The sequence below is a fragment of the Trachypithecus francoisi genome, unplaced genomic scaffold (genome assembly GCF_009764315.1).
Source record: "Trachypithecus francoisi isolate TF-2019V2 unplaced genomic scaffold, Tfra_2.0 Lachesis_group14, whole genome shotgun sequence".
In the NCBI taxonomy this organism is placed as follows: domain Eukaryota; kingdom Metazoa; phylum Chordata; class Mammalia; order Primates; family Cercopithecidae; genus Trachypithecus; species Trachypithecus francoisi.
In genome coordinates, this window is record NW_022681459.1 from 51,915,219 (window position 1) to 51,941,479 (window position 26,261).

Sequence of the window (26,261 nt, forward strand, 5' to 3'; positions counted from 1 at the left end):
GGACAAAGTCATGAAACTTTAGAAAAGCCTGCTGTTCAGGGCTTTTTGGTTTTATAACTACAGAAGAGAACATGTGGACGTGAAATGCTTTCCTGAGACAAAACTGCAGTTAAAATCTGGGTGGTCCCTATGTCCCCCAGCCACAAGTCCCAGATCACACACAGTTTCTTCTAACTTCATTCTTAAGTGGTACCACATCTTCAAACAGGCTTCAGGTGACCCCACAACCCTGTTGCCCCCAGTGCGAGTGACACAGGGATGCTGTGCACTACCCACCATGGCCTCGTCAGGATGGGAGAGGTGGTGGGAGCTGGGTGAGGCCAGCCTGCTCTGAGAGCCACCTTGAGAACTGCCAGGGCAGAGTGGGGCTTGAGGGAGTGAAGGCCGTCTTCCTTGGGCTTCACGCTGCTGCTGGGCAGCTGCAGAGACAGAACTTGACCTTCCGAGTTCCATGGAAATGCACCCCGTCCCCCAAATACAATCATGGAAAGAGGCTTGAAACCCAGCAGATAAAACTGCCAGACCAAGAGCTACACTCATTTCACTTAGGGTACCTTTTCTGTGTGGTCACAACAACTGTAGTTTTTGCAGATGTTAATGCTTGTGAACTTTTAAGCTTTTTCCAAGAAAATGGTTCGCGCACAGCAATTAGTGACTCCTCCCCACTGATAACATTTACTTCAAGGTATCGCCCAATCAGGAAATCGGAAAAACAAAGCAAAAGGAGCTCCTTGCAGCGGCCAGGATTTCTTGAAAAAACAAAATGAAATTTAGTTTTAGTCATAATTAAGACAAGCAGAGTCAACACAATTTTCCTTTGCACATACAAGAAAAGTGACAGAGCTAACAGTCATCTTTAGTCTTCAATAATTCTTTTTCCAGAGAAAAAAGAGATTTTCTAAAATAAGCTATGTAATTAATATTTTCTCAAGATAAAATTAAGCACCTATGGGCCTGGTGTGGTGGCTCAGGCCTGTAATCCCAGCACTTTGGGAGACTGAGGCATGCAGATCGCTTGAGCCCAGGAGTTTGAGACCAGCCTGGGCAACATAGGATGAACCTGTCTCTGCAAAAAATACACAAATTAGCCGGGCATGGCGGTGTGTGCCTGTGGTTCCGGCTACTTGGGAGGCTGAGGTGGGAACTTAGGGAGGTGGAGGCTGCAGTGAGCCATGATCATGCCTCTGCACTCTAGCCTGGGCAACAACAACAAAAAAAATTAAGCATCTATGACAGTCTTTTTTGTAATCCTAACATATAAGAATAGGAAAGTTTTGATATTCCCAGCTTTAAGTCAGAATTTTATGACATGACCAAAAACAGTACTACACCTAATGTGCTTTCTGCCTAGCCCTTGCTGTGGCTCTAACCGGGGCTACACCATCCACACTACACGTTGTGCCCACCTATGACTTTTTTTTTTTTTTAAAACCTGTTTCCATGTTGTCATAAAGTAAAAAAAAAAAAAAACACTGAAGCTGGCTGCACCTCACACAGCTGACTGTGTACTTGCCACCCACAGCTTGATGTTGATGAGCTGTGATTTCATCAGATTTGTTTTTTAAAAAAAATTGAGGATTAGACACCCAGCTGGAAGGCAATCACGCACTGTAGGGCAGCTTAGGCAGGGATGTGGGGACACAGGGAGCTGGAGGACAGGGCCTGTTTGGTCAGTTGATGTAGCCAACCACACCAGGGAGAGGGGAGGGCTCAAGGCTGGTGACTGGCATCCCAGCTGGGAAGGGACCATCCCTGCCCCTCCCTCAGCACACTGTGCTGTCCGTGCCTTGGCCAAACACCCAGGTGACAGGATGGAGATGACCAAGGTCCGAGGGCTCGGCTACGGGGAACACGGGCAAGGCAGTGAAGAGGAGCCGATGTGATGTCTCAGAACAGCAGGAGCACAGGGAGCTCAGGCCTCAGAGAGCCTCACAGATGCCCTGTTTTCTTTGTGAGGGTGACACAAGGCCGTCTGGTGAGGACCCTCATGAGTGGTGCGAAGTTACAGGATCCATTGCCCCAGGTGGGTCACACTTGGTAGCCGGCTTCTAGACCAATGCTTTTTCTTAGGATTCTGTCACATCAAAACAGTCAGGTGTACCTTTTTGTTTTTTTGAGACAGAGTCTTGCTCTGTCTCAGGTTGGAGTGCAGTCATGCGATCTTGGCTCACTGCAACCTCCGTCACTTGGGCTTAAGCGATTCTACTGCCTCAGCATCCTGAGTAGCTAGGATTACAGGGACCCAAGTCATTTTTGTATTTTTAGTAGAGGCAGGGTTTCGCCATGTTGGCCAGGCTGGTTTCGAACTCCTGGTCTTAGGTGATCTGCCCGCCTCAAAGGAGTACCTTTTATAACGCCCAACCTAGAAGTATCAGAGAAACTTAAAAAGGCGGCTTTCGGCTGGGCGCGGTGGCTCAAGCCTGTAATCCCAGCACTTTGGGAGGCCGAGACGGTGGATCACGAGGTCAGGAGATCGACACCATCCTGGCTAACACGGTGAAACCCCGTCTCTACTAAAAAATACAAAAAACTAGCCGGGCGAGGTGGCGGGCGCCTGTAGTCCCAGCTACTCGGGAGGCTGAGGCAGGAGAATGGCGTAAACCCAGGAGGTGGAGCTTGCAGTGAGCTGAGACCCGGCCACTGCACTCCAGCCTGGGCGATAGAGGGAGACTCCGTCTCAAAAAAAAAAAAAAAAAAAAAAGGGCAGCTTTCTTCAGACCTCCAGGCCCTTACTTTCCATCACATATGACCACAATGAAGGTTTTTCCCCCTGGAGGACAAGCCCCCCAGGCTCGGGCTCTATCATCTGCTTCCTTGAGAGAATGTTGTCTTTTTCTCCATTTTCTCCTTTACAGGTATAATCACCTGGGAAATAAAAATTTTAATACAAAGTCAGACCAAAAGGTAAATTATCTCTAACAGTGCTGGCATGCTTAGTGGAAATGAAGACTCACTCACACACACACACACACACACACACACACACAGACAGATGCACACAAACACACAGGGCAAAGTCTCAGATGGTGGCTGGAAAAACATAAACAGAGAGAGCAGCTGGAAGTAGGAAAGGGCTGTGACCACGACTACCCAAGTGCTGGGAAAGAAGGCCCTCCCTGGCGTGCCCAGCAATCTTTCCCTGCTTCGAAGCACTCAGGAGCTGGCTGCCATCTGAAGCACCTCTTGGCATCTGTCAAGCTGCTTTCTGTCCCTCTCCCTAACCTTGTCAGCAAGAGGAGAAGGGCCTGAAGCCGAAGAGCTCAGAGCGTAAAGCACTGCAGCTGCCGGGTATTCTGGCCCCTGCTGCCTGCCCTCTGTCCAGAGTTCACAACCCCATGGCCCCTGGCCCGCCCAACCTCATGCAGTGACAGCCGAAACGTCCACTACCTGGAGAGATTCCTCTGTTGTTCACCAAACCATTGTCTGACATCTGAGAGACTGTGTTTTTTGTGTGGCTATTTAATGAACTAACATTTTCATCGGATGAATTCTCCTTCTCAGGAACAGAAACAAAAGATACCATGCGGCACGTCTGGTCTTTATCCAGCATTTGAAATCTGAATTGTTTAGATTGATCCCAGCCAGCCAGTTTACAGCTGACTAAGTTTTGAGGAATGTCTCCTTTATTCCTGGAAAAAGAAAATTAACCATGAACCCAGCCAGGATTTCTAAAACCAGAATATTCAGTTATTGTAAAACACAGAACTTAATCTAGGAAGTGGTGACTGCAAATACACTTACGAATACAAGTAAAAAGGATATTTTGGGGTAAAAATTTTGAAAAGACCTTCATAAAGAAAAAAATAAATGACCAAAGTTGGCTTTACAGAAATTATTAAGTCACAGTTTAAAAGCCATTAATGTAGCTTTACAGAAAATGTTTCAGTGGCAAACTCACTCTATCCAGATCACCATGGTTTTACTTCTTCCTTCCTTTAGGGTTCCAAAATGTGTCATCTGTGTAACTTCAATATCACCTTTGTTCTTCAACAAAATGGTTCCATAGAACTGAGCGGCCTCATGAACGGGGGCGGCGTCTCTGAAAAAAGAGCCCCAGAAAGATGTCCCTCTGCACCACCCCTTCCTCACCTGCCTCTGCTCTTAAGGGTAGACTGCTGGTGGGGGCACTCAGAGGACCATTCACCACAGGCAGGGCTTCCACAAGACTAAGGTTTCTAAGGATGGCAAATCCGAAGGAAGAAAATGACACAGTTCGTGAAGTCTAAGGAAGAAAACGACACAGTTCGTGAAGTCTAGAGAAAAGGGAGCAGCCCAGAGGACAGTCACAGGCGATGAGCCTGAGAATGGTGTCCTGAATGTGCTCCCCGGCACTCCCCTACCTCTCGCTCAGGGTGCAGAGTTAGGGTGGCATTCTCAGTCCTCTTCTCTCCAGCCACCTTCCAAGGTGGTGGTGGGAGAGGCAATGGGCCTTGCCTATTAGGGCTCCACTAAACTTGCTTTGGAAAGAGTTTTGTTGCTTTGAAATGTTTGAAAACAATGAAATAAGTTTTTCTCTTTAGAAAATGATGAGATTTTAACTTTCCCTAAAAATGGACCCATCTACTTCTTCTTCTACTGATGACGCAGGCTTGATTCTCCTCCCTGCCTCTCCACAAGCTCTTTCCAGAAGGTAAACCTGCCTCATGCCACTTTCCAATCTGTGGCGCCATAAAAAAAAATGGGGTCTCTAGAATGGCTCCCCACAATTCTGGCCCCTGCTGCAAATTCAGTGAGGTTTCCAGTTACAGAGCAGCTCCTCCTGGTGGGTGCCTGTCCCGCTCTCCCTTCTCCGTGTGCCCAGGTGTGACAAGGGAGGTGCAGGGGCAGAGAGTCCACAGCTTTGCTGATGGAGGGGGTGGGGATTTTGCAGGAAGGAGTCATCAGATGCGACTGCCCAGTCTGTGGCTCATCCCCAACAGGAGAAGCTGCGGAGCTCTTGCATGGGAAGGCTGTGGGACTGAGCGGAGATCAGGAGCTCACCCTTGGCACATGATCTGTCTCTAAGTGCAGAGGGGCCACCCCACCTGGGGCCACAAGCTAAGGAACAGGCGCCCTGGCTTCCCTAGCTCGCCCATCCCAGCAGCTTCTACTTTGTGGTCAGGAGGCCTCAGTGGGGAAATGCTGTTGGGGCAGAAACAGGTCTTTTTCAAGCATTTCTTTTTTTTTTTTTTTTTTTGAGACGGAGTCTCACTCTGTCGCCCAGGCTGGAGTACAGTGGCCGGATCTCCGCTCACTGCAAGCTCCGCCTCCCGGGTTCACGCCATTCTCCTGCCTCAGCCTCCCAAGTAGCTGGGACTACAGGTGCCCGCCACCTCGCCCGGCTAGTTTTTTGTATTTTTTAGTAGAGACGGGGTTTCACCGTGTTAGCCAGGATGGTCTCGATCTCCTGACCTCGTGATCCGCCCGTCTCGGCCTCCCAAAGTGCCGGGATTACAGGCTTGAGCCACCGCGCCCGGCCTTTTTCAAGCATTTCTAGCCTAAAGAGAAGAGTGAGGAAAGCACGGGTTTGGCTTTGGTGCTGTGCTGTCTCCTTAGCGGCCCTGGAGAATCCCACCCTGGTGAATCCCTGTAGACCCCAGGCCATGCTGCAGGCCCGTGCTTTCTGGGCCTGATGCAAGAATGGGATGCCACAGCTGCTGCCTGGGGATGAGATCAGAGAACAGATGGGAAGCCTGAGGAATTTACTCAGACACAGGGAGGAGGTGCAGGTCAAGGAATCCCGCCCTGTCTTATGTCCTGGCACCGGCAGGCTCAGGAGACTGGGCTGAAAGCAGAGCTCCTGTGCGTCCCAGGCCTCTGTGGTCAGATGAAGTGCATGTCACATCCTCGCCCACAAGATGGGCCCTAGACACCCTCCCAAAGGAAAGCAGGCTCCAGTGGCGGGGGGGGAACTGGGCTCCGAGTGCCCAAACAAGCATCTGCCAGTGTGCCAGGGGGCGAGGCGCCTAGGAGGCAGAGCCCACCAGGTCCTGTCCCGTTAACACACCCCCATAGCCCCTAGTCCACCTTCCGGCGGCTCCCTTACATAGGGTGCACTGTTCCACACACTCATGGCTCAGTTAACACAGGGTTGTCCGTCTGCACCCAGAGGCCCAGCCAGGCACCAGATACAGGGCTGGAAAGCAGACGCTTTCCCCAAACAGGACCTGCATTCTACCGGGATCAAAAATAAGTGGACTGATGGAGGAGATGTCTCAGAAGCTCACTGGTGGTGAGTGAGGAGTGTGAAAAAAAAATAAAGACTCACAGCCAGGTGCGGTGGCTCACGCCTGTAATCCCAGCACTTTGGGAGGCCGAGGCTGGCGGATCCTGAGGTCAGGAGATTGAGACCATCATGGCTAACACAGTGAAACCCTGTCTCTACTAAAAATACAATAAAATTAGCCGGGCGTGCTGGCGGGTGCCTGTAATCCCAGGTACTCAGGAGGCTGCGGCGGGAGAATGGTATGAACACGGAATGTGGAACTTGCAGTGAGCTGAGATCGTACCACTACACTCCAGGCTGGGTGACAGAGAGAGACTCCGTCTCAAAAAAAAAAAAAAAAAGAAAAAAAAAGAAAAGAAAGACTCGGTACCCCACTCACCATGCCAAAAGGAAAAAACTCAGCCAGAAGCTGAGTCATGCAAGAAGCTGCCTTTCCTTTGTCCCTAAGCAGAGAGCTATGAGACAAGGTTAAACATCTTCATGTTACCTACCTTCTCTTACATCAAAGTGCTGATTTACATAACCAACTCTCCCTCCCTGTTCCTTTTCCTTTCCTCTTGCAAATGTTTATCCAGTCATGTGACCATACCCTCTTTCTCCTCCAGCCCACTTTTCTCTTTTCAATATCGAAGACCACAAAATCATCTTCGGAAAAAGGCAAGAACCACAGATTGTTCCTGTGGATTTGTGGTCCTTTTTCCCAGGCATGTCCTTCACTTTGGCAAAGTGAACTTCTAACTTGATTGAGACCTGTCTCACATGCCTTTCAGTTATAGGAGGAAAGGCAAGCAGGGAGGGGGTGGGTCAGAGCTGGGGCTGCCCCACAAGTAGCGAACTCAGGGAAGCCTTTTCATGTCTAGCACAGAAAGAACACAGATACAGGAAATCTAATAATTTTTTTTTTTTAATTGGAGATGGAGTCTGGCTCTGTTACCCAGGCTGGAGTGCAGTGGCACGATCTCTGCTCACTGTACCTTCCGCCTCCCGGGTTCAAGCAATTCTCCTGCCTCAGCCTCCAGAGTAGCTGGAATCAAGGGTGTGTGCCACTATGCCTGGCTAATTTTTTGTATTTTAGTAGAGACAGGGTTTCACCATGTTGCCCAGGCTGGTTTTGAACACCTGAGCTCAGGTAATCCGCCCGCCTTGGCCTCCCAAAGTGGTAGGATTACAGGCATGAGACACTGTGGCCAGCTGGAAATCCAATAATTTTAAGAACCATGTCCAATGCATTTTTTAAATGCCAAAATGTGAAACAACAAGAGAAAAATCCACTAAAAATGTCAATCACCAATATAAGATGAAGGATGAAGAGGGACCCCTAACTCCACCTTCAGTCAACCATGGAGATGGCTGAAAGCCTCCAAAAGACAGTCTCTCGGCCGGGCGCGGTGGCTCAAGCCTGTAATCCCAGCACTTTGGGAGGCCGAGACGGGCGGATCACGAGGTCAGGAGATCGAGACCATCCTGGCTAACACGGTGAAACCCCGTCTCTACTAAAAAAAAAAATACAAAAACTAGCCGGGCGAGGTGGCGGGCGCCTGTAGTCCCAGCTACTCGGGAGGCTGAGGCAGGAGAATGGCATAAATCCGGGAGGCGGAGCTTGCAGTGAGCTGAGATCTGGCCACTGCACTCCAGTCCGGGTGACAGAGCGAGACTCCGCCTCAAAAAAAAAAAAAAAAAAAAGACAGTCTCTCTTTTTTTGAGATGGAGTCTCACCCTGTTGCCCAGGCTGGAGTGCAGTGGCGTGATCTCGAGAGGCTCACTGCAAGCTCCGCCTCCCGGGTTCACACCATTCTCCTGCCTCAGCCTCCTGAGTAGCTGGGACTACAGGTACCCGCCACCACGCTTGGCTAATTTTTTGTATTTTTTAGTAGAGACGGGGTTTCACCGTGTTAGCCAGGATGGTCTCGATCTCCTGACCTCGTGATCCACCCGTCTCGGCCTCCCAAAGTGCTGGGATTACAGGCGTGAGCCACCGCGCCTGGACAAGACAGTCTTTTTTTTTTTTTTTGAGACGGTGTCTCCCTCTGTCACCCAAGCTGGAGTGCAGTGGCGCGATCTCACCTCACTGCAACTCCTGCCTCCTGGGTTCAAGCGATTCTCCTGCCTCAGCCTCCCGAGTAGCTGGGATTACAGGTGCCTGCCACCACACCCAGCTAATTTTTGTATTTTTAGTAGAGACAGAGTTTCTTCATGTTGGCCAGGCTGGTCTCAAACTCCTGACTTCATGATCCACCCGCCTTGGCATCCCAAAGTGTTGGGATTACAGGCGTGAGCCACCATACCCAGCCTCCTTTTCCTTTCTCTTTTTTTTTTAAAGACTGAGTCTTGCTCTGTTGCTCAGGCTAGAGTGCGGTAACACAATCACAGCTCACAGCAGCCTCAAGCTCCTAGGCTCAAGCAATCTTCCTGCTTCAGCCTCATGCCTAGCTGGGACCAGGGGCACACACCAGCACGCTTGGCTAATTTTTTAATGTTTTGTAGAGATAGGGTCTCACTATGTTCCTCAGGCTGGTCTCAAATTCCTGGGCTCAAGCAATTCTCCTGCCATGGCCTCCCGAAGTGCTAGGGATGCTCTCCTTTCACTTCAACAACTCAGGGCTTGAAATGTCTACTATTTGGCTTACTAAAGCAACTCTTCAAAATATACTTAAATTGGGCCTTTCACATCCCAAAGAAGAAAAGTCTTTTCTTTTATTGAGGCAGAGTTTTGCTTGTCGTCCAGGCCTGAGTGCAGTGGCGCGATCTGATCATCTCACTGCAACCTTTGCCTCTCAGGTTTAAGCAATCTTCCTGCCTCAGCCTCCCGAGTAGCTGGGACTACAGGCACCCACCACCAGGGCCAGCTAATTTTGTACTTTTAGTAGAGACAGATTTCACCACGTTGGTCAGGCTGGTCTCAAACTCCTGACCTCATGATCCACCCGCCTCGGCCTCCCAAAGTGTTGGGGTTACAGGCATGAGCCATCGTGCCTGGCCAGAAAAGCGTTTTCTTACCGCCTCTTCACTAGGGTCATACAGAGCGCCCTCCAGACGTAGCACGACTGGCTGCTCTCCACCACCACTGCATTGACCATGTCACCTCTCCGCGGTGTGTACCCATCTGGCAGTTTCAAGGAGTCCAAGGTGAAGAAGATGCTTTCCTCTATCACCCCGTTCCTTCCACAGAGGCTAGAGATGCAGACCTGGGAGCACAGAGCTGAGCGTCACGGGAAGCAGGTGCTGCACAGCTCTAACGCACACCCAAGTCAGCCCAAAGCTCACAAGCTGCACCAGGAAGCTCAAGTCCGCCATCCCATAGCACTCGTCCAATATTTCTCTAACACACCTTTCTCCTTAGAACATTTTAGTACTGTCGCATAAGCTGTAGACTTAGAATTTAGCTATGCAAGCACTCGGGGTTACTGTTTCCTAAGGAAACACAGCATTATCAATAGGAAAACACACTCCTCTTTGGCCATGACTAAGCTTTACTTTTTCAGGCTCCCAACACATGCGGGAGAAGCCTGGGCTGTGCAAGTTACCCCTGATGGCAGGTCTGCTAGAAGCACAGAGAGGAGCCACTCGTCGGCACGCTACCTTGTCCACGCGCTTGTATCTCAGCGGCTTCACCGAGGTGGCTTCGCTGCTCCATGTGCCGGGCCGGATCCAGTACTCAGCCTCTACCCAGTCTCCCTTGCAGGGCTTGAAGCCTAAAACCACCAGGGAAAAGCCACGGTAGTGTTAAAGTGCGTAAGTTATTCTGAGGTCATGGTAGACTGAAATCATTTCTATCATATCTGAGGATACATTTGAACATTTAAAAGGCACTTTCTACTACTGTGAGAAACATATTTTGGAATTAAAAACCCTGAAGTATTAATATTAACCACTGCAATAAAATGAGCTGAGCTGGAGCCTCTCACTCACACCTCCAGGCTCCAGAAGGTGCACTGTGCATGCTCATGGCAGTCTTGCCCCATGTGGCACATCTGAGGGCAGGTGGCATCCCCCTTCCCTGTCCTGCAGTGTTTGTGGCACCTCCCTGTCAGGGACACACACATGGTGCTCAGGGACAGAGAGACACCTGCGCTCAGGTGTGAGGAAGCACTCAATGGTCCAGCCAGCCCCTCAGTGTGCCAGAGAGCTGGGCTGTGGCCTCAGCCATGGCCTGCCGGACGCAAGACACCACTGGGCCTCCCGCAGCTGGTAGAAAACTGCAGGTTCAGTGACATGAAGTGGCTGAGCAGTGCTGACAGAACAGAGAGGTGGTCTGCACAGGTCTGCCATGGTACAGGTAGTTAAAATCTTTTTGTTATTTTGCAATAAGCACTCTGGAAGCTCAAAAAAAAGTGTATAATTGAATACTGAGTTTGTGTCTCCAGAAAGCTGGTGATGAACATGTAAAAACAGCACAAATATCAGCTGACATCTACATTCAACATGTGAGCCATGGTGAAATCACTGTCTGTGTGAAAACAGAGGCCGGGCGCGGTGGCTCACGCCTATAATCCCAGCACTTTGGGAGGCTGAAGTGGGCAGATCACGAGGTCAGGAGATTGAGACCACGGTGAAACCCCGTCTCTACTAAAAACACAAAAAATTAGCCAGGCGCGGTGGCGGGCGCCTCTAGTCCCAGCACACGGGAAACTGAGGCAGGAGAATGGTGTGAACCTGGGAGGCCGAGATTGTGCCACTGCACTCTAGCCTGGACCACAGAGTGAGACTCCATCTCAAAAAAAGAACACAAAGAAAACAGAAGACACTAAAAAATGCTAGGGCACTGACTTCAAGGTCAGGGAGTATTTTAAGAAGACCATGTCCTAGGGCCGGGCGCGGTGGCTCACGCCTGTAATCCCAGCACTTTGGGAGGCCGAGGCGGGCGGATCATGAGGTCAGGAGATCGAGACCATCCTGGCTAACACAGTGAAACCCCGTCTCTACTAAAAATACAAAAAAATTAGCCGAGCATGGTGGCGGGCGCCTGTAATCCCAGCTACTCCAGAGGCTGAGGCAGGAGAATGGCGTGAACCCAGGAGGCAGAGCTTGCAGTAAGCTGAGATTTCACCACTGCACTCCAGCCTGGGTGACAGAGTGAGACTCCATCTCAAAAAAAAAAAAAAAAAAAAAAAAAAAAGAAAGTAAAAAGATATATACTTTTGGAAAGAAACAATGTTATCCCCAAGCCCTATTTTAAAACATCTAAAGTATTTGAGTACCTCAGTATTCCTGTCACACTAACTTAGATCATAACACTATCATTAAATGGAAGCAACAACTCCCCAGAAATCACTGACTGTATTTAACCAATGAACAAAAACACGTACAAACACAAGTGTAAACAGTGACCTGGTTGGGTGCGGTGGCTCATGCCTATAATCCCAACACTTTGGGAGGCCGAGGCTGGTGGATCATCTAAGGTCAAGAGTTCAAGACGAGACTGACCAACCTGGTGAAACCCCATCTTTACTAAAAATACAAAAAATTAGCTAGGCATGGTGGTGCACACCTGTAATCCCAGCTACTTGGGAGGCTGAGGCAGGAGAATCAATCGAACCCAGGAGGCCAAGGTTATAGTGAGCTGAGATCACGCCACTGCACTCCAGCCTGGGTGACAGAGTGAGACTCCATCTCGAAAAACAAAAACAAAACAGTGACCTGGTCCCCTCTCCCAAAGTCCACTCAATATCCAAGACCTTCTGTGTAAAGCCAGCACCTGGAGAAGCTACTCTAATCCCCAAACCCTCTCAACAGACAAAGCATGCCCAAACCTGATCCCTTCAATGATGTGTGTAGCTGTCGCAAACAGGGTTGTGTTCCGTCATCCAGGCTGCAGTGTAGTAGCTGGATCATAGCTCACTGCAGCCTCCAACTCCTGGGCTCAAGCGATCCTCGCGTCTCAGTCTGACAAAGTGCTGGGATTATAGGCACGAGCCACTGTGCCTGGCCCATAACAATTCTTTAAAAGACAAAACCTAATTTTAAATGTGAAACATAGACCCTTGAGCGTACCTTCGCACACACTCTCCAGAGAGAAGTAGGTGGTCTGACTGATACAGCCTGCGCCCTCCACCAGAGAAGTCACGCAGCCGATCAACACTCGGGGTCTGCAGTCTGAGGGACTGCCTTGGTTTCTGCTGTCATCTTCCCATTTATCAGAGACAGCTTCTACCTGTAAAACAAACACACTGCTCTTTAAACCATAATACAAGAACTACAAGAAAAGCAAACTACAGGCTGGAATGCCTGTCTGAGTCCATTAGGGCTGCAAGTCCAAGATCAAGGCCCTGGCAGATTCTGGGTCTGGTGAGGGTCCTCTTCCTGGTTCACAGTCGGTGTCTTCCTGCTGTGTCTTCACATGGCAGAAAGGGCAAAGGGGTTCTCTGGGGTATGTTTCACAAGGGCTCGGCCCCTGTGACCTAATCACCCACCGAAGCCTCCTAATAAGATCACTCTTGGCCGGGCGCGGTGGCTCAAGCCTGCAATCCCAGCACTTTGGGAGGCCGAGACGGGCGGATCACGAGGTCAGAAGATCGAGACCATCCTGGTTAACACGGTGAAACCCCGTCTCTACTAAAAATACAAAAAAACTAGCCGGGCGAGGTGGCGGTCGCCTGTAGTCCCAGCTACTCGGGAGGCTGAGGCAGGAGAATGGCGTGAACACGGGAGGCGGAGCTTGCAGTGAGCTGAGATCCGGCCACTGCACTCCAGTCCGGGCGACAGAGCGAGACTCCGCCTCAAAAAAAAAAAAAAGATCACGCTGGGGTCAGGATTTCAACATACATATTTTGGGGGATACCTACATTGAGTCTACAGCAATCCCTTATGAATACTGATGCAAAAATCCTCAACAAAATATTATCAAACTGAATGCAGCAGCATATTAAAAGGATTATATCCCATGACTAAATGGGGTTTATCCCAGAATGCAAGTATTTCAACATAGGAAAATCAGTCACCATATTACACTGATGAGGGAAAAAAATCATGATGATCTCAATTGATGCACAAAAAGCATTTGACAAAATCAACACTTTCCGTGATGCACACTCAATAAACTAGGAATTGCAGGAAATCTCTTCAACACGAGAAAGGCTATAAATAAAAAACTCACAACAAACACCACACTCAATGGTGAAAGGCCGAAAGCTTTCCCCTAAGATCAGGAACCAGGTAAGGATGCCCACGCTCACGTCAAGACTCTCAAATTTCAATTATCTTTATTCACAGATGGTAGGATCTCATCTGTGGAAAACTCTAAAGACTCCACATATGTAAATAAAACAGAAAATGGTTGGAGGTAATAAATGAATCCAGCACAGGACACAAAGTCAACATACAAAAATCAGATTTCCATACATTTTAAACGAAAAATCCAAAAAGGAAATCAAGAAAAAGGATTCCAAAGAAAGAGAAAACAATTCCATTTATAACAGCATTGTTAGGTTAATAGGTTAATCCCTAAGAACACTTAGTAACCTAACTAAGGAGATGGAAGATGCGTACAATGATACTAATGAATGAATTAAATACCTCAATAAACGGCAAGACAACCATGTTCATGAATTTGAAAACCTAGTATTATTATGATGACAATCTTTTTTTTTTTTTTTTTGAGATGGAGTCTCGCTCTGTCGCTCAGGCTGGAGTGCAGTGGAGCAATCTCTGCTCACTGCAAGCTCCGCCTCCCAGGTTCACGCCATTCTCCCGCCTCAGCCTCCTGAGTAGCTGGGACTACAGGCGCCCGCCATCACACCTAGCTAATTTTTTGTATTTTTAGTAGAGACGGGGTTTCACCGTGTTAACCAGGATGGTCTCGATCTCCTGACCTTGCGATCCGCCTGCCTCGGCTTCCCAAAGTGCTGGGATTATAGGTGTGAGCCACCACACCCGGCCAAGATGACAATCTTAAAACTTAACTATTAAGATGACAATACTACCTAAAGTGATTATAAGTGATTAAGATGTTAATACCTAATTATTAAGATGACAATCTTAAGACTTAATTATTAAGATGGCAATACTACCAAAAGTGATCTATTACACAAATTCAGGCTAGGTGTGGTGGCTCACGCTTGTAATTCCAGCACTTTGGGAGGTCGAGGCAGGCGAATCACTTGAGGTCAGGAGTTCAAGATCAGCCTGGTCAATGTGGTGAAACCCTATCTCTACTAAAAATAAAAAAAAAAATTAGCTGGGTGTAGTGGCAAGCACCTGCAGTCCCAGCTACTTGGGAGGCTGAGGCATGAGAATTGCTTGAACTCGGGAAGCGGAGGTTGCAATGAGTCAAGATCGCATCATTGCACTCCATCCTGGGTGACGGAACGAGACTCTGTCTCAAACAAACAACAACAAAAAAACCCCAACAGGCCAGGCGCGGTGGCTCAAGCCTGTAATCCCAGCACTTTGGGAGGCTGAGACAGGCGGATCACAAGGTCAGGAGATTGAGACCATCCTGGCGAACACGGTGAAACCCCGTCTCTACTAAAAAATACAAAAAACTAGCCGGGTGAGGTGGCGGGCGCCTGTAGTCCCAGCTACTCGGGAGGCTGAGGCAGGAGAATGGCGTGAACCTGGGAGGCGGAGCTTGCAGTGAGTAGAGATTGCTCCATTGCACTCCAGCCTGGGCAACAGAGCGAGACTCCGTCTCAAAAAAAGAACAACAACAACAACAAAAAACCCCAACAAATTCAAAGCAATCCCTATCAAAGTCCTATGGGTCTATTTATATATAAATAGAAAAACCCATCTGAAATTCTAATGGAATCTCAAGGGACCATGAATAGCCAAAATGGTCTTGAAAACGAGTAACAAAATTGAAGGTCTCATACCCCTTTATTTCAAAACTTCCTACAAAGTCACAGTCATCAGACTAGTGTGGCATCAGTGTAAGGACAGAAATATAAACCAATGGAATAGTAAAGAGAGTTCAGAAATAAACCCTTGCATGTGCAGTCAAATGATTTTTGACAAGGACCATTCGATAAACTGCAATTGTGCAGTCTTTAAAAAAAAAAATAGTGCTGGGAAAAATAACCATGGGCAAAATAATAAAGTTAGACCCTCATCTTACATCATACACAAAAATTAACTCAAAATGGATTAAAGAGGCCAGGCGTGGTGGCTCAGCCCTATAATCCCAGCATTTTGGGGTGGGCGGATCACTTGAGCCCAGGAGTTTGAGACCAGCCTGGGCAACATAGGGACGCCCCATTCCACAAAAATTGGGTGAGGTGACACACACCCATAGTCCGAGTTGCTCAGGTGGCTAAGGTGGAAGGATCACTTCAGCCTGGGAGGTTGAGACTGCAGTGAGCTGTGACTGTGCTGCTGCACCACAGCCTGGGCAACAAATTGAGATCCTGTCTCAAAAAGTATTTTTTTAAATGAATCAAAGACTTAAATTTAAAAGCAAAAACTATGAAACTCTTAGTAGAAAAAAATCTTAATATTCTTGGATTAGTCAACGGTATCTTGAGTGTGACATCAGAAGTACAGGCAATAAAAGAGACAAATTAGACTTCCATCAAAATTTAAAACACCTGTGCATCACAGGATACTATGAAGAAAGTGAAAAGACAATTGATAAAATGAGATAAAATATTTGCAAATCATGTATGTGATGAAAGATTAATATCCAGAATATATAAAGAATTCCTATAACAAGAAAACAACCTAATTTCAAAACGGGCAAAGGATTTGAGTAGACATTTCTCCCAAGAAGATATACAGAAGGCCAATAAGAACACGAAAAGATGCTCTCACAAATCATTAGGGAAATGCAAATCAAAACCACAGTGAGGCCGGGCGCAGTGGCTCAAGCCTGTAATCCCAGCACTTTGGGAGGCCGAGACGGGTGGATCACGAGGTCAGGAGATCGAGACCATCCTGGCTAACACGGTGAAACCTCGTCTCTACTAAAAAATACAAAAAAAAACTAGCCGGGCAAGGTGGCGGGCGCCTCTAGTCCCAGCTACTCGGGAGGCTGAGGCAGGAGAATGGTGTGAACCCGGGAGGCGGAGCTTGCAGTGAGCTGAGATCCGGCCACTGTACTCCAGCCTGGGCGACAGAGCAAGACTCCGTCTAAAAAAAAAAAAAAAAAAAAACCAAAACCACAGTGAGATACCACCTCACAACTACGAGGAATGGCTACTGCCAAAAGAAAAAAAAAGAAAAAGAAAATAGCAAGTGTTGGCAAGGATACAGAGAAAGTAGAAACCTCATGCACCGTTGGTGGGAACATAAAATGGTGCAGCTGCTTTGGAAAACATCTGGTTCCTCAAAAAGTTAAACCTAGACTGACCATATGGCCCAGCAGTTCTCTTCCTAGGCATAGCCCCAAAAGAACCAAACAGGGACTCAGACAGACACTTGTTCATGGCAGCACAATTCACAACAACCAAAAAGTAGAAACAACCCAAGTGTCCATCAACAGATGAATGGAGAAACAAAATGTGATTTATCACACAATGGAATATTCAGCCATAAAAAAGGAATTAACTTTTGATACATGCTACATGGGCAAATCTTGAAAACCTAAGTCAAATAGCCAGACACATGATTCTGCTTATATGAGGTATTTAGAATAGGCAAATTCACAGAGACATAAAGTAGAACACTAAATAACTGTTTAACAGGTACAGAGTGTCTATTGGGATGCTGAAAAAGTTCTGAAGACAGATTGTGGTGATGGCTGCACAACAATGTGAATGTGCTTAATGCCACTGAACCGTACACTCCAACATGGTTAAAATGGCATATTATGCATATTTTACCACAAGAAAAATACCAAAATAGAAAATAAATCCAGAAGTACATTCAGGTTTATACTAAATGGGGATCATTCTCCTCAAGTGAGAACGGCTCACAACACAGAAACTGCTCATATTTTCCAACCGTGTTAACAGTTCAAAGGGACAAAAACTATGGGATCATTTGGAAGATACTGAAAAGTACTTGAAAAATCCATTACTCATTTATAAAAGCAAGATTGTGAGTAGAGATGAACACTCTCCACCATAACAAAAAAGATCCTGCATTCCTACCGAGATGGAACAAGCGAAGGGCAGCTGACCACCAAAAGGGTTGGCACTTGCTAGACACCCAGGGGCCACTTTTTCCACATTTTCACATTTCTGAGATCAGAATGAGTCTCAAGACCTATGTTTCCATTTTAAATTTTCATTATCAAATTAATGGTGTGTCTTAAAATCAACAGGAATTTGGTACGAGAACCTGCTTTGGAAGGCTGCGTGTGAGCTACACAACCACAGCTCAGAGAGTGACAGAAACATCATCTCCACAGTTCTGAGTTCCAGATCCCCTTTGAAAGACTCTGAACCCAGAGTACTCCTTTAAATACACATAAAAACATGAGGACTATGGTATAAATTCAAGTTCAAAAGGAAATCTTTGGAGGAAAAAATATAATTAAAAAATTGGGAGAGGGAAAGAGGGCAGTGTGAGCGAGCCAGTTGTACATCTCTGATGATGGAAGTCCATAAATACTAACATTGGTGAAGTAATAAAAGATACAAGCATATTGTTCGAGTGACTCGACTACCCACCAGATGAGGTAAAAACAGAAACCCAGAGCATCAGGTCTGCAGCATGAACGTGCAGGTGGGGAACATGGAGGGAGGCTCTTCTACTTTGTATTCAGTCTCTAAGCCAGAGCTGACAGAAATGTTCTCTATGTGTGCTGCCCAATTTGGTAGTCACTAGGCTTCATTTAGCACTTGAAATGTGGCCAAGGAAACTCAGGAAATAATTTTATTTATTTTTAAGAGATAGGGTCTCCATGTGCCCAGGCTGGTCTCAAACTCCCGCCTCAGCCTCCCAAGTAGCTGGGACTCCAGGTTTATGCCACCATGACTGGCTGTAAGTTGCATTTAGTTCTAATAAATTTAAACAGCTGCACATGAGTGGTGGCTACCATATTGAATGATGGAATTCTAGACTTAGAATTATTGGGCATGCATTTTTTTTAATTTGAGAAAGATGATATTAAGCATTAGATGGTACTAACCATAATAGTATAATAAAGTACGTCTCAAGCATTTTATTTAATTTATTTAGTTTGTTGAGACAGAGTCTCACTCTGTCTTGCCCAAGCTGGAGTGCAGTGGCACGATCTTGGCTCACTGCAGCCTCCACCTCCTGGGTTCATGTGATTCTCTTGTCTCAGCCTCCCGAGTAGCTCGGACTACAGGCATGTGCCACCACGCCCAGCTACTTTTATATTTTTAGTAGAGATGGGGTTTCACCATGTTGGCCAGGCTGGTCTTGAACTCCTGACCTCAGATGATCCACCCACCTTGGCCTCCCAAAGTGTTGGGTTTATAGGCGTGAGCCACCGTGCCTGGCCATCTTAAGTGTTTTTAAAAAGTAGTTAATAGCTCAATAAGTTTGTCAGATTCCAAATTACATTTAAAAACCAAAAGCTTTCCCATATAGAAAGAAAAAGATAAATTTGAAAATACAACGGAAAATGATGTTAATAGAACACATAAAAACTCCTGAAGATAAATTTAATAAGAAATTCACAGGACGTAAATGAAGAAAACTATTGAACTATAAAAAGAATACAAAGGGCCAGGCGCGGTGGCTCACGCCTGTAATCCCAGCACTTTGGGAGGCCGAGGCAGGCGGATCACGAGGTCAGGAGATCGAGACCATCCTGGCTAACACGGTGAAACCCCGTCTCTACTAAAAAATACAAAAAATTAGCCGGGCGTGGTGGCAGGCGCCTGTGGTCCCAGTTACTCGGGAGGCTGAGGCAGGAGAATGGCGTGAACCCGGGAAGCGGAGCTTGCAGTGAGTTGAGATTGCGCCACTGCACTCCAGCCTGGGCGACAGAGCGAGACTCTGTCTCAAAAAAAAAAAAAAAAACAGAATACAGCCGGGCGCGGTGGCTCAAGCCTGTAATCCCAGCACTTTGGGAGGCCGAGACGGGCGGATCACGAGGTCAGGAGATCGAGACCATCCTGGCTAACACGGTGAAACCCCGTCTCTATTAAAAATACAAAAAACTAGCCGGGCGAGGTGGCGGGCGCCTGTAGTCCCAGCTACTCCGGAGGCTGAGGCAGGAGAATGGCGTAAAATCCGGGAGGCGGAGCTTGCAGTGAGCTGAGATCCGGCCACTGCACTCCAGCCCGGGCGAAAGAGCAAGACTCCGTCTCAAAAAAAAAAAAAAAAAAAAAAAAAAAAAAAAACAGAATACAAAGGAAGACTTAAATAAATGCACAGACATAATTTGTTGTTGGAAAAGACTCCACATGACCCAAATATCAATTATTCTAAACGAAATCCATAAACTCAGTGCCATCCAAAGCAAATCTGGGCAGAGGGGGAGAAGCAAAAAGATTTCAAAACTCATCCAGAACAACTGAAGAGCCGGAAAAATACTATATGCTAATAAGAGCAAGGAAGGGAAACCTGCTCACCACCTATCACAGCACCCATGCCATGAGACCCCCTTATAAGCATCAAGACCACATCACATGCAGGTGGGATTCTGGCGCATGATTAAAGAATTTTCCAAATCAGCAGGGAAAAAGTGAGTGACGCAGATGACTGGCTAGCCATTAGGAAAGCAATGTCTGGCTCCTTCTCTCAGTCTGTGCACTAAAATAAATTCCAGGCTGGTCAAATATTTAAATATCAACAAACAGGCCAGGCATGGTGGCTTATGCCTATAATCCCAACACTTTGGGAGGCCGAGGTAGAAGGATCACTCGAGGCCAGGAGTTTCAGATCAGCCTACGCAACAGAGATGCCATTTCTACAAAAAATTTTAAAAATTAGTCAGGTGAGATGGTGTGTACCTGTGGTCCCAGCTACTCAGGAGGCTAGGGTGAAAGAATCGCTTGAGCTCAGGAATTTGACGCTGCAGTGAGCTAATGGCACTACTATACTCCAGCCTGGGTGACAGTGCAAAGCTCTGTCTCAAAAATCAAAAAAAAAAAAAAAAAATCTAATTGTAAATAAACAATTTTCAGGGTAAAATCTGAATATTAGAAGAAAGAAGTGGAATACGCCTCCCTAAGGCTTCTTACAGCATCCAAAACTACATGGAAAAGAGGCACACTTAACTACAAAAAATGAAACTATAAAACACAGTCAAAGATGATCCTGGGGAAAATATTCCTAACACTTTTATATAATAATTTTCCTTAAAAAGCTCTAATTTCGGCCGGGCACGATGGCTCACACCTGTAATCCCAGCACTTTGGGAGACTGAGGCGGGCAGACCATGAGGTCCGGAGATCGAGACCATCCTGGCTAACACAGTGAAACCCCGTCTCTACTAAAAATACAAGATAATTAGCTGGGCGTGGTGATGGGCGCCTGTAGTCCCAGCTACTCGGGAGGCTGAGGCAGGAGAATGGTGTGAATCCGGGAGGCAGGGTAGCTTGCAGTAAGTGGAGATCGCGCCACTGCACTCCAGCCTGGGCGACAGAGCAAGACTCTGTCTCAAAAAAAAAAAAAAAAAAAAAGCTCTAATTTCCCTAATATATAAGCTTTAACAAGAGAAAAGGTTGAAATCAACAAAAATGTGAACAAAGGACTCAAAAATAATTCACAGAAAAAACATGAAGCCAGGAGCCGTGGCTCACGCCTGTAATCCTAGTACTTTGGGAGGCCGAGGCAGGTGGATCACGACGTCAGGAGATTGAGACTATCCTGGCTAACACGGTGAAACCCTGTCTCTACTAAAAATACAAAAATATTAACTGGGCGTGGTGGTAGGCGCCTGTAGTCCCAGCTACTCAGGAGGCTGAGGCAGGAGAATGGCGTGACCCGGGAGGCGGAGCTTGCAGTGAGCCGACTCCAGCCTAGGCAACAGAGACTCCGTCTCAGAAAAAAAAAAAGAAAAAACATGAAACGTTACCATACTTAAGGCTTAAATGCAAATCAAGCATTTCATTCTGCTCCTGAGTATAAATTAGTATATTATTGATGTTACTTTGGTGATAACCATTAAATTGTTTAAAAAGTACAAAAATAATACATAATTGCTATGTTTTCCACAGCATAAATTCATAAGCAAGCTTTACTTTCTAAAGTATACATGTCTATGTTGTTTGAATGGTTTACAATGACTGCTGTTTATTTATAGAGACAGGGTCTTGCTCTGTCACCCAGGCTGGAGTGTGGTCATGCGATCACAATTCACTGGGACTACATGTATGTGCCACTACACCAGGCTAATTTTTGCGGGTTTTTTTTTTTTTTGTAGACACCAGGTTTCACCATGGTGCCCAGGCTGGTCTCTAACTCCTGAGCTCAAGTGATCTGCCTTCTAAAGTGTTGGGATTACAGGTGTGAGCCACCGTACCCAGTCTGTTTATTTTTTAAAACAGAAATCATACAGAGCAAAAGCACCCCCTTGAAGGTATAGTCCACTCTCTCTCCCTTGGCCGGGTCATGTCTGATAGATTAAACACAAGGAAAACAACACAAAGTACTGGGGCAAAGAAAAACTGTTCCCAAATGAACTCAAAGCTTACCCTGATTGCTTTCAGTCCATTGGACACTTTATTTTCTTCCACAACTGCAATCACTTCCTGTCCAACATTCAGAAGCACTTTGCTAGTCATAGCATCACTGGAGAAGTAGATCAAATCATCAATCATGCCATAATCGCTGCAGTACCTTGTCACGACACCCCGTACAGTTTTCAGCTTAGTGTCACCTGAGATGGGTAAACAAAAGTTATCTTGGCCATAAAAGCAAGGGCACACTACAGTGAAGTCCCACCAGAGAAAGGCAGAGTGCAAAAGCCTCCAGGAGGGACTGTTGCCTAACGGGCTGACTTGAGAGAGAGAATCCCATCAGAGAGTGCTGTGTCTCGAACGTGGGGTTTGGGGGCAGACAGTCCAGTTTCCTCTGAAGGGCACAGGTAGTGGCTGTGGAGGTGACAGCCCTGACTCCACAGCAGACTGCGGGGGTTGACTCCCAGCTCTTCTACCGCCATTGGTGTAACCCTGGACGAGGTCCTTAACTACTCTGGGCCCGTTGCCATCTGTAAGATGGAGACTAATGGTCACTACCCAAGGGAGCTGCAGGAGGGTTCAGTGGCAGAACACACATGCATGTATGGACCTCTGCGTGGCTGACACAAGTTAAGTGCTATGTAAACTGCCACGTATATCAGCATCTGGGAGACATTAGCATGCACGGTTTTATTAGCACTATCGATTATCTTCTTTCATCACCATCAGCAGCAGCCTTAAAAGACGGGAGAATCTCAACAAATATGCTGCTAGAAAAGGTTCGGGGCTGGGCAGGCAAGTCTGACCCAGGAGCAGGGCACCCCTCAGCCATTTGGCTACTGCTGCAGCCATGGTCCTGAGTCCTGAACGCGCCTTTCCTGCAGCTTCCAAGCCACAGGAGGAACCTGGGGCGCCGGTTACAGTACAGGCAAGGAATCTTAGCGCTGCCAAGAGCTGGAGCTCCAGCTACGGCTGAGAGCCTTCTACAGAAGAGACCCAGATCTGCGGAGCAAGTGCTCCAGGTAACACAGCCGGCCCCCCGGGCATCGGCCCCTGTGGATCCAGAGGCCCTGAATACGCTGCCTGCAGCAGGAAGCTCCCCTCCTGAACCCTGCTCCTGGTTTCCCTCACAGAAGGCAACCAGGGACCCACTACTGTGGATTCCATTCCCACAGAAGGAAACATCGGGAGAAGCCATCAGAACCTCGGGAGAGGCTGGGCGCGGTGGCTCATGCCTGTAATCCCAGCACTTTGGGAGGCCAAGGCGGGTCACCTGAGATCAGGAGTTCGAGACCAGCCTGACCAACATGGCGAAACCCCCTCTCTACTAAAAATACAAAAATTAGCCGGGCGTGGTGGCAGGTGCCTGTACACCCAGCTACTCGGGAGGCTGAGGCAGGAGAATCGGTTGAACCCGGGAGGCGGAAGTTGCGGTGAGCCGAGATCGCGCCACTGCACTCCAGCCTGGGCGACAAGAGCAAAACAAAACAAAAAACAAACAAAAAAACACCTCAGGAGAAAGGAATCGTGCGGGAATCCAAGCGCATCCCGGGCTTTAGGAAGGCGGGTTCGGAAGCAAGGCAAGAAAAAGGCGCGCGTGGGCGCAGCGCGTTCTGAAAGCACAAGCGAGGTCGGCGGGGCCGCGTTTTTCGGGGCTTTCTAGGCACAGAACCGCCGGTGGCGCTGCCCACAGGGAAGAGCGACGTGGAGAGGCGCCTCGGCAGCTGCTCGGCCCAGACACACAAAATGAGGGTGGGAACGGGGCCAGTGACACCGGCGAGACCTCACGGAGGACGGGCGCCCAGGGCGGCGGGGCGTGTGGGGTCGGCAGCCTCTGAGGCGAGCGAGGGGAGATGAGGAAAGGCCGGGCCCAGCGTCTCCCGCCGGCCGCACTGCACTCGAAGACCTCGGGGCGCGGCTCCCTCGTGGCTGACAAGCGAGGGCCCGGGACCCGCCTCCCGCCCGGCCGCCCCGCCGCCCCGCCGCCTCCCGTGAGCCACCTTCCGCGAGCTCGGGCTCCAGCCGCCCGGCTTCCTCCCTAGAGGTGTCCGCCGTCCGCCAGAAAAAGGCTACCAGCTTGGCCGCGAGGCTCAACATGACCGTCACCCGGCCTCGGCCGCCGCCACCGCCCGCACGCGACCGCGCCGCTCCCGCCGCCCGCGACCAATGGGGTAGCCGCGCCTGGGCATGCGCCTTGGGGTCGTCGCGCGAGCCGGGACCCGTATAGAGGGCGGTGGTTGGCGCCTGGCTGCGCGTGACGAGGCGAGGTGCCTGGTGGGAGTGACGTCATGCCGGGCGCGCAAGGCAGTGTGCCCGCCCGGTGGGCGACTTCGAGAGGGAGGGCGTGGCCTCGCGGGGTGGGCGGAGCTTCGCGGGGGTCCGCCTTCTTGCCGCCCACACCTTAGGGAAAAGTGCGCGATCTTTCACCGCCCAGAGTGATGTTAGGAGTCCTTTTTTGTGGGTGTTCTTTATTAAGTTGGGGAAGTTCCCTCTAGTCCTATTTTTCCAAGAGTTCTTATAAGTGGGTGTGAAATTTTCTGCAACGCTTTTCTGCATGTATTCAAATGATCCTGTAGCTTTTTATCTCAGCCTGTATAGGGATTGGCTCTCCTGGGAAAACTCACTTGGTCGCAATTCGTTATCCTTTTCGTGTATTTCCCGACTCAGCTTGGTAACACTTTGTCCAGGGTTGGGGACGGTGCTGGTGAAGCAGATTGCTCTGTGGCCGACCTCCCGTTTTCTGTGTCTGTCTAGTTTGGGGTCGGTTTAAGCTGGGCCTGCAGTGACCAGGGAGTAGGATGGTGTAACTTACACCCTAAAAATTGTAGTAGTATTCACCAGGGAACCCATCTGGGCTTCGAGTTTTCTTTGTGGGAAAGTTTTTAATGAGACGTTCACTTCTGCATCAGCTAGAGGGCTATTAAAGTTATCAGGGTAGGCCGGGCGCGGTGGCTCACGCCTGTAATCCCAGCACTTTGGGAGGCCGAGACGGGTGGATCACGAGGTCAGGAGATCGAGACCATCCTGGCTAACATGGTGAAACCCCGTCTCTAGTAAAAAATACAAAAAACAAACAAACAAAAAAAAACCTAGCCGGGCGAGGTGGTGGGCGCCTGTAGTCCCAGCTACTCGGGAGGCTGAGGCAGGAGAATGGCGTAAACCCGGGAGGCGGAGCTTGCAGTGAGCTGAGATCCGGCCACTGCACTCCAGCCTGGGCAACAGAGCCAGACTCCGTCTCAACAAAACAAAACAAAAAATAAAAATAAAGTTATCAGGGTAATGTTGAGTAAACTTTGGTAATTCTTTTAAGGAATTTGTCCATTTCATCCAATTATTAGATGTCAGATTATTGGCATAAAGTTGTTCAACATATTTCCTTATTATCCTTTTATTGTCTGTATGGTCCATAATGATGAACCATTGTTCATTCTTGACATAGGTAATTTATCTCATCTCTCTCATTTTCCTTGATCAGTCTCTATTTATCAATTTTATTGATTTTTTTAAAAAAAAACTCTTGATTTCATTGATTTTTCTCTGTTTTAAAAATATCTTTACATTTGGTGAGACCAAGGTGGGTGGATCACTTGAGGTCAGGAGTTCGAGACCAGCCTGGCCAACATGGCAAAACCCCGGCTCTACTAAAAGATCCTTGCTCCACACTCTCTCCACCCTGGTCTTCTCATCTCTGTCCTCACTGCTCAGACAGAACTCAGCAACATCGCTCTGACAGCAGATTGCGTCCGCTCTTCAAACCCTATTCAGAGCCCAGTCCCTCCTCACCACTTGCCCATTGCCACCTCAATGCCAGGCAGCACCTGCTCCTCCCACCCCCCAGCCTGCTCTCCATCCAGTGAGTGACCGGATGCTGCTCTGCCCAGACCCCTCCAGTAGGTCTGCCTCAGAGTCGAAGCAGAGTCGTCTCCACACCCACAGGTGCTAGTACCCGCTGTCCTACCTGTATCCCCCTTGCGTGGTCCTCGCCCGCCCTCCCCCACCTGTGTCCTTTGCTTTGCCAGCCTCCCCTCCCTGCCTCCTTCTCAATGAGGCCTGCCCTGGCCCCTGCAAACAGCAGCCCCTCATTTCTCTCCCCTGACTTATTTTCCCTCATAGAGGAAATCACATGTGTCACTGGACATATTAGTCTGTTCTCATGCTGCTCTAAGGACATACCCAAGACTGGGTAATGTTAGGGTCAGGTCCTTATAAAGGAAAGAGGTTTAATTAACTCACAGTTCCACAGGGCTGAGGAGGCCTCCGGAAACTTACAATCACGGTGGAAGGGGAAGCAAACATGTCCTTCTTCACAAGGCAGCGAGAAGAAGTCCCGAGCAAAAGAGGGGAAAGCCCCTTATAAAAGACCATCAGATCTCGTGAGAACTCACTCGCTGTCAGGAGAACAGCAGCGTGGGGGTGACCACCCCCATGGTTCAATTACCTCCCAACAGGTCCCTCCCACGACACATAGGGATTATGGGAATTACAATGCAAGATGAGATTTGGGTGGGGACACAGCCAAACCATATCACTGAATAACACACTAATTTGTTTATCCTGTGCACTCCTGTGCCCCCACTGAA

At 48.4% G+C, this 26,261-nt stretch overlaps 1 protein-coding gene across 1 annotated transcript in view; it reads right to left on the bottom strand.

Moving 5' to 3' along the window:
• Positions 1-23,924, bottom strand: part of MOV10L1 (Mov10 like RISC complex RNA helicase 1) — a 71,051-nt gene extending 47,127 nt beyond the window's left edge. The window contains 10 exon segments of the mRNA XM_033233513.1: positions 555-749; positions 2,734-2,779; positions 2,782-2,865; positions 3,388-3,629; positions 3,899-4,039; positions 9,203-9,390; positions 9,785-9,897; positions 12,197-12,356; positions 21,697-21,881; positions 23,682-23,924. Coding sequence (XP_033089404.1) covers positions 555-749; positions 2,734-2,779; positions 2,782-2,865; positions 3,388-3,629; positions 3,899-4,039; positions 9,203-9,390; positions 9,785-9,897; positions 12,197-12,356; positions 21,697-21,881; positions 23,682-23,778 — 1,451 coding nt within the window. The 5' untranslated portion in view covers positions 23,779-23,924.
• Positions 23,925-26,261: the final 2,337 nt, after the last annotated feature.